The sequence below is a fragment of the Taudactylus pleione genome, unplaced genomic scaffold (genome assembly GCF_031769625.1).
Source record: "Taudactylus pleione unplaced genomic scaffold, aTauple2 ptg000086l, whole genome shotgun sequence".
NCBI classification, from domain to species: Eukaryota; Metazoa; Chordata; class Amphibia; order Anura; family Myobatrachidae; genus Taudactylus; species Taudactylus pleione.
In genome coordinates this window covers 6,787,710-6,802,163 of record NW_028284488.1, presented here as the reverse complement: position 1 = coordinate 6,802,163, position 14,454 = coordinate 6,787,710, and the positions used below count along the sequence as shown (strand labels likewise).

Here is a 14,454-nt window from a genome sequence, read left to right as displayed (position 1 = left end):
ACACATGCATGCATACATACACATACAGGCAGGGTCACACATACATACATACATACAGGCAGGCAGGGTCACACATACATTCCTAAATACATACACACATACAGGCAGGATCACACATGCACATACAGACAGGGTCACACATACATACACACATACAGGCAGGATCACACATACATATATACATACATACATACACATACAGGCAGGGTCACACATACATACATAAATACATACACACACACATACAGGCAGGGTCACATACATACATACATAGAGGCATGAAGGGTTACACATACACACATACAGGCAGGGAGGGTGATAGACAGAACTGGAATACCTCTCTCACATTAATGTGGTCCCAGCAGCTTCTTCCTCGTCGACATGCTGCTGTAGCCCCGCCCTCTGCTGGGGTCAGATGAACATGTGCTGAGCTCCACCAATCAGGGCTCAGCACAAGCTCCTCTGTCCAAGGAGTCTCTCACTAGAGCAGCAGGAAGGCAGGACACGGACCCTGCAGCTGTCAGTGTCAGCTACTTGACAGCTGTCCCGTAGTCCAGCTTCAGGGCGCCCTCTGACAACTAAGGCGCCTGGAGCTCGCGCTGCAGTGGACCCACCCTCTCTACGCCCCTGCAGGTAGGACACACCTATCCTGTCTGAATTGATTTTTCCATTTAACCACAGTAATTGTAAAGATAACTACCTATACCGCCGAATGTTCTCATATGCTATTATCATCTTAGGATGGTGATAGCAGATGTGGTGCACAGAGGAAAATGCTTAATTAGTCCAATAATGTGTTTATTGTTAAAATTAGATTACAATAAAAAATATTAAATGATTAATTGAGAAAGAATCTGCACCAGGAAGTCTGAGATGGGTCTCCAGGTGCAGTGCGCATTTGTGACCCGGTATGCTCAGTAGGGACCCTGACTGGCTAGCGGTGCTGTAAGTTCCTGCTTACTGCAGCATCATCAGGGGGCTGAGTTGAAATTAAAATAAAATTCCCTGAAATACATTTTTGCTGTGATGAGCGTCGATAGAAATCAGAACTTTTTGGGACTATATAATAAATCCCTGATTCTCCAAAGGTGGGCACACATTAGGCGATCCCCCAATGAAATGCCCGATGGTGCCAATTAACGAAGTTAGTACACACTGCACGTTCCTGTGACCGCATGCCCAATATGCCATTCACCGGCACCATTGAACTTGCCGGTGTCGGCAGCTAGGTCACCCCATCGTCCATGCATGCACGGATGATGGAATGATCTCGATGTCATGCAAGAGATTAAAGTAAAAAGATATTGCACAGCAAAAGGTAAAATTGCTATTGAAACTGCATGGAAAACAAATAAAATATTCATAATCATAATGGGGTTTAAAAATCTGTTTTTCGTGTGTAGAAATATTTAATTTGCATATATGTAAATGTTAGAACTTCACATTATGAGCACTGTCACATATTTTTATTTACAGGGAAAGCAAGGAGCACCAGGCATTAAGGGTGGAAAGGTTAGTATTGCAATCATATAATGCATAACAGTCTTCTACCCTACATTATAACCTGTAGATCCCGCAATGTTATCGCTTAAGCTGCATACACACACAAAGATTTTTTTAATGATTATCGTTAAACGATATCGTTTAACAATAATCTTTTGAAAAAAATCGTTCACTTTCTGAGTCAAACGATGAACGATTATCGTTCATGCGCGCTCACATTTGTAGTTTGTAGTTCAGTCAGACTTGTCAACTGAACGATTTTCATTAAGGGAATATGCAAAAATCGTTTGTAGTTAAAAAAAATCGATCATTACACTTTAAAAAATCTGACAGATAATCTGACAGAAAATCGTTCAGAAAATCGTTGGTAACAAAATCGTTGTGTGTGTATGCAGCTTTAGATTCAAGGCATACATCTAGACCAGTGGTTCTCAAACTCGGTCCTCAGTACGCCACACAGGTCACGTTTTCCAGATCACCCAGCAGGTGCACAGGTGTAGTCATTACTCACTGACACACTTTAAAACATCCATAGATGGAGCTAATTATATCACTTGTGATTCTGTAAGGAGACATGGAAAACATGAACTGTTTGGGGTCCTGAGGACCGAGTTTGAGAACCTGTGATCTAGACCAGTCATTCCCAACCTCGGTTCTCAAGGCACACTAACAATCCTGGTTTTAGTGATAGCCATGCTGCAGCATAGATGGTTAAATCACATTAACTGGGATACTAATTAAGTCACCTGTGCTTAAGTATGGCTATCCTTAAAACCAAGACTGTTAGTGTGTCTTGAGGACCGTGGTTGGGAACCCCTGATCTAGACAGCACTTGGGAGGTAAAGATAAGTTAGATGCATTATGTGTTAAAAAAAAAAAAAGCTGTAGAAATAGCATATATGCGTCATCCAGCTCTGCAGCAGTAGCATATGCTAGATTCAAACGTAAAAGTATTTTTTTATCCTTTAATGAAAATATTCAAATATAACATATAGAAAAGTAGTAGTGTTCACACAAAGAGGTGAAAAGTGAATAGAAAAGAAAGAAAAAAGTATGATGGGTTTCAAAGAGCAAAGTCACAAATTTTATAGTGTTAAATCCATCCATTTCTTGTTACACTATTTAAACTGAATACTTGCTCAGGAGAGTGTTAATAAACTTGTATTATATGCTCACTATGGGCAGATGTATGAATCCATGGAGAGAGATAAAGTGCAGAAGTTGTGCAAAGCAATTAATCAGCTACTAACTGTATTTATCTAGCACAATCTTTGAAATAACAGCTTGATGCTGATTGGTTGCTGCAGGGCAGTAACTAGGGTAGTGTGACCTGCACCGCAGGGCAGGGGGGCGCTGTCAATTTTACTGTTTATTATCATTCTTACTTGGAGCTTCCTCTTCTTTTATCCCCAGCATCTCCTGGCTGCCCCAGTAGTACCCCTATCTCTTCCCTGGCACTTCCCCATGAAGCCATGGCCCTTTTTCAGGTGCACTGTCTTATGTCCCTATTTAAAAAATGGGAGCGGGGGGAGTGCAAATGCTCTCTCTGGCACAGGGCACCAAAAGTCTAGTTACGGCTCTGGGATCCTGTAGCAGGTAAGACCCAGGTGATGAATGGGAGACTGAGATATCGCAAACAAGTAAGCTTTTATTCCAGACTGAAATGGCAGAACCAGCGTAATAGCTTCTTACACAAGGCAAACAGTTCAGGTACAACAGTTCAGTTAACATCAAACATCAGTTCAAACAAGCAGAGTATTCACAGCATATTCAGGGTTCAGCTTGTCCTGTATAGAGAGGCAGGGTCGTTTTAAGAGAGGAGGGGCCCCTTTTGCAGACTCAGTGCACCCCTCCTCTCTCTGGTGGTGCAGTAGATTCTGGCCTAATGCCAGAATCTACTTCACATGCGTGGGTCTCTGGGAAAATGGCACCCGCACTGTTTTTCTGGGAACAGTAGTACTGCGCCTGTGCGAGTCACCGGGAAAATGGCCGCCTCCATTTACCCAGTGTTTTTTGCTGCTCTGCAGCCCTGGCTCGGCCCTACAGAGAAGCACTCTGGAGACTACGGACAGGTAAGTATTCAAGACTATATTGGTGCTGTGTGGGCCCTCCTAGACCCTGGTGCCCGTTTGCTCTGCACACCCTGAACCCATTATAGATACGCCTCTGTAGAGAGAGCTGACAAAGGTGCACCCTCATCCTCACATTCAATCTAAAAACCACAATTGAACAATTTGAAGATTTATTGCCCGATCTTAGGATTTCCCAATCTAGCAATCTGCGACCATACATTACAGATCTTTGTCAGTGATTTGCAGATCGATGGCAGCAAACACAGATCTGGCAATCTTGAAAGGCTCATCATTTTACTAGTAACGATCTGCAAATCTGCTGATCATGTCCATACACTAGCAATTTACAGCCCCAATCCATCTGTGAAATCCGACATGTTGGACAATCTGATTTAGCAATCACTTTTTGGTTGCAATCTGCGATCTGTGAAGCCCATACATTGCAGATTTTTTACACAATCGATTGCAAATTGCAGAATTGCCACAATCGATTGCTGGTGTATGGGAGCCTATAATTGAGGAAAGGGTGTGGTCCCTCCATGGCTACAGGAGGTTAACCCTTTACTCAGAATGTGGGAGAGACCCACTCTGCCACAGTTGCTTTAAACAACTACTCCATTTTAATCTCTCCAAGGATTGATACATCTCCCATTATATGTAGTATATATGTCACAGTGTAATATAAATATCGCATATAAAGTATATGTTGGATTATATGGGTGGTAATAGTTATTTGCACAAAATCAGAGTTTTCTGAAAATCAAAAGATCTAATATTTTATGCATAAAGAATTCATGTATTTACTAGGTATGTGTATTTGTTATAAAGGAACAGTGCGCCGAAGGTGTGCACTAGGTAAATGGGCATGGTCGCACAAAAAGGGGGCGTGGCCATACAATAGTACCCCTAATTAAAATTACACCACACAGAAGCACGATCTTACTCACATTACAGTGCCCATGATTCACATTATACCACATATTAGTGTCCCTTATTCACGTTACAACACACAGTAGTGCCCCTTATACACAATGCCCACAGTACTGCCCCTTATACACAATGCCCACAGTACTGCCCCTTACACGCAATGCCCACAGTAGTAGTGCCCCTTACACGCAATGCCCACAGTAGTAGTGCCCCTTATGCAATGCCCATAGTAGTAGTGCCTCTTACACATAATGCTCACAGTAGTACTGCCCCTTACACATAATGCCCACAGTAGTAGTGCCCCTTATGTAATGCCCACAGTAGTAGTGCCCCCTATACAATGCCCACAGTAGTAGTGTCCCCCATATAATGCCCACAGTAATAGTTTCCCTTATACAGTGCCCACAGTAGTAGTGCCCCATACAAATAAAAACACATATGCACACACAACGCTGTACTTATCTGAATCCCCACTCCTACGCTAGTCGCTGTCATGACGTCTCTCCCTATACCCACTGCTCCAGCCTCCGGGCACTCGGAAAATGGAGAAGGCGGCGCCTCTCCAGCCCGGCACCTCCCGGCTGTGCAGGGTCGGCTTAGCGTATTACGTCGGCCCTGTATGCAGTTCTGTACATCTTCACTATACGGTGCCGCAGAATTTTGTGGCCCCATTAAAATAAATGATTTTATTAATATTTCCTTAAAGAAATGTTTAAAATTTCATTGTATATTCTTAATTTAAAATCCATTCTTAATGATTTGACATTTAATTAGCAATATATTTATAATTTATTAACAGGGTGAAGGAGTTGTGGGTGAGCCTGGTCCCCGAGGGCCTCGTGGTCTTCCTGGTGTCAGAGTAAGTAATTTCCCATTTCCCAAGTAAAGATATTTTTCCAGAATAAGGAAAAGCAACACAGACTTACATGTGTTTATGTCCTGTCAGTGTCAATGATTTGTTTCCTTCCAATTACACTGAATTGTACACAGAGCTATGGGCTCCTGTTTTTACTCCCCTCATAATTATTAAAACTGACCCTTGAGCATACATGTCAGAGTGATATCTGGTCTGGGTATCAGTGGAAACCCAAATAGAAAGGCCTCCAAAATGCACATTTTCCAAAGTGTTTTGAAGCGTTAAAGAAGATCGTATATATAAGATTTATACAATACATAAATAAGTATCTTTAGCTGGAAACTTTCTATAGTGGTTGTTTGCGAGGTAGTATTTATGTATAGCCACAAGATGGAGACAGACATACATATTTAAAAGTCATGGTAATAATCATATAAATGTGGGGGAGTTTTGTATAAACTAGAAAGTACCAAGTGCAATTAAAAATCTTTCCTTAAACTTTTTTTTAACATTTAGGTTTCAAGGACACAAAATTATATAAAATAAAGAGTATTTCAAATAGAACTACAATCAAATATAGTTGAAAATATTGTATTTTCAACCATATGCAAAGCTTGAGATGCCTTCCAGTTGACAACAGTAGCATATTGTATGTGTCTGGATTACGTCTGACACACATCAAAGACACTTATGTTCCTCTTCTTCCCATGTTGTAAATTTATGTGCAATAAATTCATTAGCTATTAGTCTTCAGTTGAATCACAAAAACCTATCTAATACAGCATAAACAACTGCCTGTCTTGCACACATATAGAATAAAAAAGGATGTTTGCTTAAACACACTCACAAAACCATAATCATGCACAGGCCAAGATTAAAATAGCAATCTGTTTCAGAGGATTGTTCATAAACAGCCAATTATAAGCGGTTTTGTTAGTGATAGAGACCTTCATCATTATCACCTGCTATTTTCACCTGTCCCTGACTGCCTGCCAATAGCACAGCTTTCACAGACATATATGACTGTGCTCCGAGCCTGCAGTTGTGTGAATATGCCATTACTGTGTATAGCTTACCTTGGGATGCCACTATTTTGCCCCACTCCAACCATACAAGCAGACGTAGGTGGCAGAAGCAAGAAAATCTGCATGGGATCATGCTCACTGTCCTGGGCATGCTCAGAGCAAATTCACTCAGGATACTCAAACTAGCTTAGTTTTCTCTCTGCATCAGGTCTTTGTGTGTGTATGTTTTTAACATTATATGCAGTACATTTAAAAGACGGGTTGGGTATATATTGTTAACATTTAGGGGTATTCAATATGGGTGCGATAACATCGTTTTTTGCGTTAATATCACACTTTTTAACTTTTTTGCGTTAATATCACTGGTTTTAGTTTTACACCGTATTCAGTTTCAAAGACTTATCGCAGTTTTGAAAAGTCTTTGATAAAAAACGGTGATAACTTTTACCATTGAATAGGTGTCGAAAAAAAGTGCAGAATTGGGGTTTAGGGGTGCAGGCTTAAAAAAAATAGCCTGCACCCCTGAGATTGACATTTAAAAAAGAACTATGTCAAAAAAAGTTTTTAAAAAAAAATAGGGACACCCCAAAAAATTAATTAAAAAATTGGGGTGCAAAAAAAAGAAAGGGAAAAAATTGTTAAACAATAGGGAAATAGGTTCAGGGCTATTCTGTAAGGATGCGGCAGATGTTTTCTAGAATAGATTTATAGCGGCAGGTGCACAAATGCAGAATTTTTAAGAACTGACTTTAGGGACATCAAAATATGCTAGTACCCATTTTCATGTACCCCAAATTTGATGGGACCACTTAAAAAAATGAAAAAAATAACCTAAGTGCTCTTCTGCATCACTTCTTCAATGTCGGGAAAAAAGCACCTGCTGCGGCTATTTAAATCCCCGACTTTCAATTAAAGGCTAAAACGGGGGTACCCATAGTGTTCCCCCATGTCTTTACAACTTTAGGGGGGTCTTACAATTATTTTAAGGAAAAATTCGTAACTTTACGCAAATCCAACTTCGGAGTTTCCCGTTTTCGTTAATTTTATATTGAATACGGGGATAAGCGGGAGCGCGCACCAGGCTTTAACGCAGGAAAAAACTCCGATATGAAACGTTAACTTCGACAGTGAAGTTAATGTTTCATATTGAATACCCCTCTTAGAATGCCGACATGGTTGTAACATACAGCATGTTGACATGCTTAGAATCTCGACATTTACCATGTTGACATTCGTCTTGTCGACACTGATGAAATGTCAATATGATTAGAATGTTGACAAAACGTTCCTGGTGGACCTGCAGTGACTTAGCTTGTCTGTCGGCCTTAACCATCCACTCCTGCAGCCTAACAATAACCTACCCTCCCGCACCATAACCCTAACCTCCCATTGCACAGTCTAACCCTCTGCTCCCGCAGCCCAACCCTAACCTCCCCTCCTGCAACCTAACCCTAACCACCCCACCCACTGCCTAACTCTAACTTACCCTCACGCAGACTAACCCTAGCCTCCCCCTGTGCAGCCTAACCCTAACCACCCTCCCACTGTCTAACCCTAACCTACCCTTGCGTACACTAACCCTCCGCTCCTGCAGCCTAAGCCTAACCTCCCCTCTCGCAGTCTAACCCTAAACCTCCGTTCCCGCAGATTAACCCTAACAGCCCCTGCCGCAGCCTAGTACTAATCTTCCACTCCCACAGCCAAACCCTAACAGCCCCTCCCTCAGCCTAACCCTAATTGTCGACATTCTGAAAATGTCCGCAGTTGGCATGGTGACATTATGAATTTTTCAACAATATCAACATCATAACTTTCGTCATTGTGGTGTCGACATTATGGTTGTCAACATTGTAACTGTCGACATGACTGCATCCTGTAAAACACTGCTTGCCTTTCAGTGTTTAGTTAAGGCAATAAAAAGTAAGGTAAAAATTGTCCCTTGAATTTTATAAATGTTACTGCAACGATGCTGTTTATTTTAGAGTTATGAAAACACAATAAACACTACGGCCCAAATTGAATGGACTCTGATTTGTCAACACCAGTGGGATTCCAAGCAATATACTGTACAGTAGCTGATAGATTTCAAGCGTCAATTTGTCTTTAGGCAAAACCAGGTTGTGTTTGCCTTAAAACAATTTGCCGCTTTTGAATTTAGTGGCTATATTTCCAAAATCGTGTTGGAACCAGCAAATCGAACCTATTGCATGTAGGCCTATATGTTGACTAAAATATTATATATAATATCCATATTCTGATATTTGTTAACAGGGAGAAAATGGAATCCCAGGACTACCTGGACCTGCAGGAATAATGGTAAGTAGCTAGGAAACAGAATTGGAAATACCTCTGTGCAGAATGTAGCGATAGTGTACATATAGTTTGAAGAGAAGCACAATACAAGTCCATCCATTTTTCCTCAACACAGCAGTTCTATTCTATTCATAAATAATTTGCGCAAGGAAATTGTAACATTTTATCCAGCCTATGATTGTTCTGAAACACTATTTCTGACTCACTTTAGTATCACCTTAATGGCAAATTGTAATTTTATATACTTTGCTTTTATCTAAAATATAGTTTTTGTGTCATAATAATATCATGCTGTCATCAGTCAAATCATTGGTCTAATTAGAATTATGGATTAATTAGAGACGAGCGGTTTGGTTTCGACTCGGTTCATGCCGCAATTTAGCACAAGTTTTTTTTTATCTTATAAAACATGTGAGACCCGGATAGCACTTTTTGAGATCCGCACATAAGGAGTAAAACTGAACCGCTCATCTTTTTAATTAATGTAGTAAATTTACTAAGAATCGAGTTTGGGGGAGAGTAAACTCAAACAGGTTCCCACAAACACGCATGAGTTTTTCCAGAGCAAACTCTCAAATTTACAAAGAAGCGAGTTTAGCAATCGTGTTTTTCGATGGTGAAAGCAAATGTGTTTTGTCATGCGAGTTTTTGGCAAAACACGTGAGAGAATGGTTGTGTTTGTAAGACACGCATGAGAATGTATGCATTCACGTCATGTACACACTTCCCAAGCATATAGAAATGCCATAAACAGCCTTTGAGCTGAGGGTTTTGTTGGTTGGAGTAAAAAGTTGGAAGGGGGATGCGCTAAACTGTTATAGTTGGGCTACGGGGGTAGCTGCTCAGTGTGGCAAGGGCACTACCAACCCTTACTGAAATTGCATATGGAAAGAAAAGGCACTAAGCACATACCACAGCCCTATAACGATCATACAGTAGAAAATTACAAATTATTACAATATGTAAGGTAAAGGAAGAGTCGTACTCGATCTAAAAAATGAATATATTGAGTTTATTCAGAATAATAGGAGTATAAGAATTGCTATATGCGATGAGTATTAGTAAACAGTTTTATGATGACTCAAAAATAGATAAAAATAATCTAATACCGGTATACAACATTAATACAACATAGAACATAAAACATGTGCAATTATGCAAACATACAGAGTTACTGAGTGATACGCTTGAGGCATCTTATTCACTCTGTGTAATAGGTCGGAGATGTTAGGCCACTGCTAAATGGTTATTAGTCCTTATAGGTCCAATGCACTAATGGCGTTTGGTTAATGTAACCCAGCATATATGTTAATCACTCCACATTTGTAAATCCAGTGCGCTATGGCATGTAGTTAGTGTGGTCCAGCTCATATATAATTGCTTCACACTTTAAGTCTTTCTGCCAATTGCAAGGGGCACACAGAGGTATTGCTGCGGAGGTGGTGCGGTGGTACCTGTTAATCCAAAGGATAGTCCCGCTGTGTTGGTTTACCTTATATTTCAGGTTAACTCCCTCCAGGGAGTAGCGGTGTATCCTCAAGCCTCAAGGAAGTCCCAGGATGCAGGGGGTCTGCCGGCAGACCGTCCGAGACAGCCGCAGTGAGGTCAGTGCGGCTCGTGTCGTGATGGATGTATCCGCAATCTACGCATTTCACCTGGAAGGCTTCTTCAGGAAAGCAGATACCAGATCTCTTGGCTGGGGCTCTATTTATGCGGACTCGTCGTGATGCTAATTCAGCCATCTTGAAAGTGGGATATCTCATAGTGCGTTTGCCCATAAGTTGATTCGGCCATATTAGAGTGGGGAAACTTTCCATATTTTTGCCCATACATTGGTGCTGATATATGTGTGTGGTGATGGACAGACATGACTGTCAACGACGGACATAACAACATAAAACATTTGACAGAACCTATATATGTATATATGTGTATAAGTTTAAATGTAGTTGGGGTTAAAATGCATATGTTGATACATCAATAATGAATGTATTTAGGAAAAGGGTTTTTATATCTTTATATATGACAGCAATCTAGCTATTAGGTATCTCCAATGTATTTTATGTAATGTATATAAAACTGTCTGCATGAGTAAGTGTCTTCACGTATGTACCCTAATGATACTAATTAGAAAAGATCATATATTGGGGATATCTGTGTGTGTGTATATATATGTATATATATATATATATATATATGTGTGTATATATATATATATATATATTGTAAATTAATGAGGTAATTAAATATATTAGTTTTGTAAATTAATCAATTAGTTTTAAATAAATAAATTAGGTTATAAGAACAGGTAAACCCGTTAAATAGAATAAAGAGAAATAGAATACAATAGGAGCGTCATATTGGTAAATAATTATGGTAATTATAATTATAAATTGATAACTGCATGTGGGTAAAAGAAAGGGAGGAACAATAAATAGAATGGGTATTGTATAGTGTATGGCTTCTACAAGTGTATGTCTTCTAGAAGTTGATAGGGACAGTGTATATTTTAATTTTTTAAAAACTTAAATATGACCCTCTTTGTGGTGATTGTTTTATTTAAAAAAGGCGTGATTTCCATATCTATATTTAAGCACTTCATATATGGTTTTTGTTCCCTCTTTGCTTAATAAATCTTCCATATTTCCTCCTCTCCATGGGGCCACAATTTTCTTCAGTCCTATAAACTGTAAGTCCCTTAGGTTACTATTATGTTTGTCTTTGAAGTGTAGTGGGACACTGTGGTTATCTTTTTTGTTCTTGATATTACAGAGTTTCGAATATGTAGTTTCTTTGTTGTTTTGCCCACGTACTGTAAACCACATGGGCATGTGAGCTGATATATATGAATCCCGCAGTTTGACAACTGATCTGGTCTTTAATATTTATTTTTCTGTTGTTGCTGAATGACTGTGCCTATTTTATAATCTCTGTTTTATTCCATTTTGCTTTTTACATGTGGTGCATATTCCACATCTTGAGAATCCTGTAGTCATTGATGTCTTGATGCCTGTGTCCCTTAGGTGGCTGGTCACAAGAGAAGATCTGATAGTCGGGGCTCTTCTATAGACTATTTTCGGGCGTTCTGGTAGATATTTCTTAAGATCTTCTATGCACCACATGTAAAAAAACAAAATGGAATAAAATACAGATTATAAAACTGGCACAGTCATTCAGCAACAACAGAAAAAAGGAAACTACTTATCCAAATACAGGAACACCTCTGTAATATCAAGAACAAAAAAGACAACCACAGTGTCCCACTACACTTCAAATACAACATAACAGTAACCCAAGGGACTTACAGTTTATAGGACTGAAGAAAATTGTGGCCCCAAGGAGAGGAGGAAATATGGAAGATTTATTAAGCAAAGAGTAAATGAAAACCATATATGAAAACGGAACCCTCACACCTAAGGGCTTAAATATAGATATGGAAATCACACCCTTTTTAAATAAAACAATCACCTCAAAGAGGATCATATTTTAAGTTTTTAAAAAATTAAGATTTACACTGTCCCTATCAACTTCTAGAAGACATACACTTCTAGAAGACATACACTATATCATACCCATTATATTTATTGTTCCTCCTTTTCTTTGCCCACATGCAGTTATCAATTTATAATTATAATCACCATAATTATGTACCAATATGACGCTCCTATTGTATTCTATTTTTCTTTATTCTATTTAACGGGTTTACCTGTTCTTATAAACTAATTTATTTATTTAAAACTAATTATTTACAAAACTAATTTAGTTATTTAATTACCTTATTAATTTATATATATACGGATATCCCCAATATACAGTATGATCCTTTATAATTAGTATCATTAGGGTACATACGTGGAGACACTTACACATGCAGACAGTTTTATCCTATAGATTGTAAGCTTGCGAGCAGGGCCTTCCTACCTATATATCTGTCTGTTATTACCCAGTTTTGTTCTATCAATGTTGACAATTGTAAAGTGCAACGGAATATGCTGCGCTATATAAGAAACTGTTAATAAATAAATAATAAAAAATATACATTACATAAAATACATTGGAGCACCTAGTAGCTAGATTGCTGTCATATATAAAGATATAAAAACCCTTTTCCTAAATACATTCATTAATGATATATCAACATATGCATTTTAACCCCAACTACATTTAAACTTATACACAAATATACATATATAGGCTCTGTCAAATGTTTTATGTATGTTATGTCCATCGTTTGACAGTCATGTTCATCTATCACCACATACATATATCAGCACCAATATATGGGCAAAAAGATGGAAAGTTTCCCCACTCTAATATGGCCGAATCAACTTATGGGCAAACGCGCTATGAGATATCCCACTTTCAAGATGACCGAATTAGCATCACGATGAGTAAACGATATGGTGGGTAACAGCAAAACTGCGCAACAAACAGCAACCACACAGGATCTCCTAATCCTATAAGGAATATCACCACTTCACTACACACAACTCAGATAAAACACAAAATTTGGAACAGGAGATGCACCAATAGGCGCTCTATGACAGGAAAAATACTTATGTAAATGGTACAGATAACGTCCGTTGAATCAGGAAAAATAATCTTCGTATACTTCTTTCTTAGGGACTCCTTAGATACAAGTTCGTAATCGTCTCTCTCGTTGTGTGTTGAAAATAGAGAAACAAAAAAAACATATATTGTGACACTTATTTTTCAACACGTCCCTTAATAGATCATACACGACAGGAGGATATCAATTATAGGGGTACAGGAGAGCGTACCCTACTCACAGAGAAAACCACTGTGATAATCGTGTAAAGGTATCTTTAGAATAGACCATCACACACCGTAAGTGTTCTAAATAGTATGGGGTATAGCGTACCATTCACTCACCAAAACAGAGAGTGTGGCAATCACATCAAGGTTTCTTTAATTCTGTAAGTGACATGCGTACCGAACTTACGGTTTCAATGTTCTAAATTCCACATATAAAGGTATCTTTTCAAATGTATCCTCAATCAATATCAGTCCAGTCCAGGAAATATATCAAATAAGTTGATTTATTATTACAAAATACATCCAGCGTTGTTTAAAATGCCAGAAAAAAGATTTAAAACATTAAAAAATAAAACAAATTCCAAGAGGCAGTCCAGAACAAATAATGTCAAATGTCTATAGCACATGCAAAAACGTCCAACTATCATGGCATGGAAAAGGAGTGCAAAAACATACAGGGCTTACCTATGGATAAATTCAAAATAGCACACTTCTGTATAATAGGATCTAGGAATCCTATTATACAGATGTGTGCTATTTTGAATCTTAGACTGCCTCTTGGAATTTGTTTTATTTTTTAATGTTTTAAAACGCAGATCAAACGGACAGGCATGCTTGCGTTTCGCCGAACACCACTCTGTCACAGCCCCCAAATGCTCACTGCCTGTTAATCACTCTGCGATGACTCTCTGTGGTCTGCCTTCGCGCACTGCGATGCATACACATGCGCAGTAAGCAACAATCGTCCGTCCGTGTATGCTTTAGCAGTTGCGATCCAAAATGAATAAGGCCCTATGAGAGTTTTTGGCTACTGGAATTGATGTGTGAAAGTTGTTTTGTGCTTAGTTATTGTTTTGTTATTTATCTGTTTGTATCATTTTTCTGTCTTTCTTGATTGTGTTTTTATCTTTTATCCTGTCAGTGTTTTTTTTGTGTGTGTGGCATGTGTGTGGGTAGCAGGAGAGGAGGTTTGTGTTAGCCA

At 38.9% G+C, this 14,454-nt stretch overlaps 1 protein-coding gene across 3 annotated transcripts in view; it reads left to right on the top strand.

The window, feature by feature from the left end:
• LOC148529144 (uncharacterized) overlaps positions 1–14,454 on the top strand; it is a 486,130-nt gene that overhangs the window by 307,555 nt on the left and 164,121 nt on the right. For all 3 annotated transcript variants that reach the window (XM_088468693.1, XM_088468692.1, XM_088468691.1), the window contains exons 79-81: positions 1,477–1,512; positions 5,302–5,361; positions 8,655–8,699. In XM_088468693.1, coding sequence (XP_088324819.1) covers positions 1,477–1,512; positions 5,302–5,361; positions 8,655–8,699 — 141 coding nt within the window. The remainder of the gene's footprint in view (positions 1–1,476; positions 1,513–5,301; positions 5,362–8,654; positions 8,700–14,454) is intronic.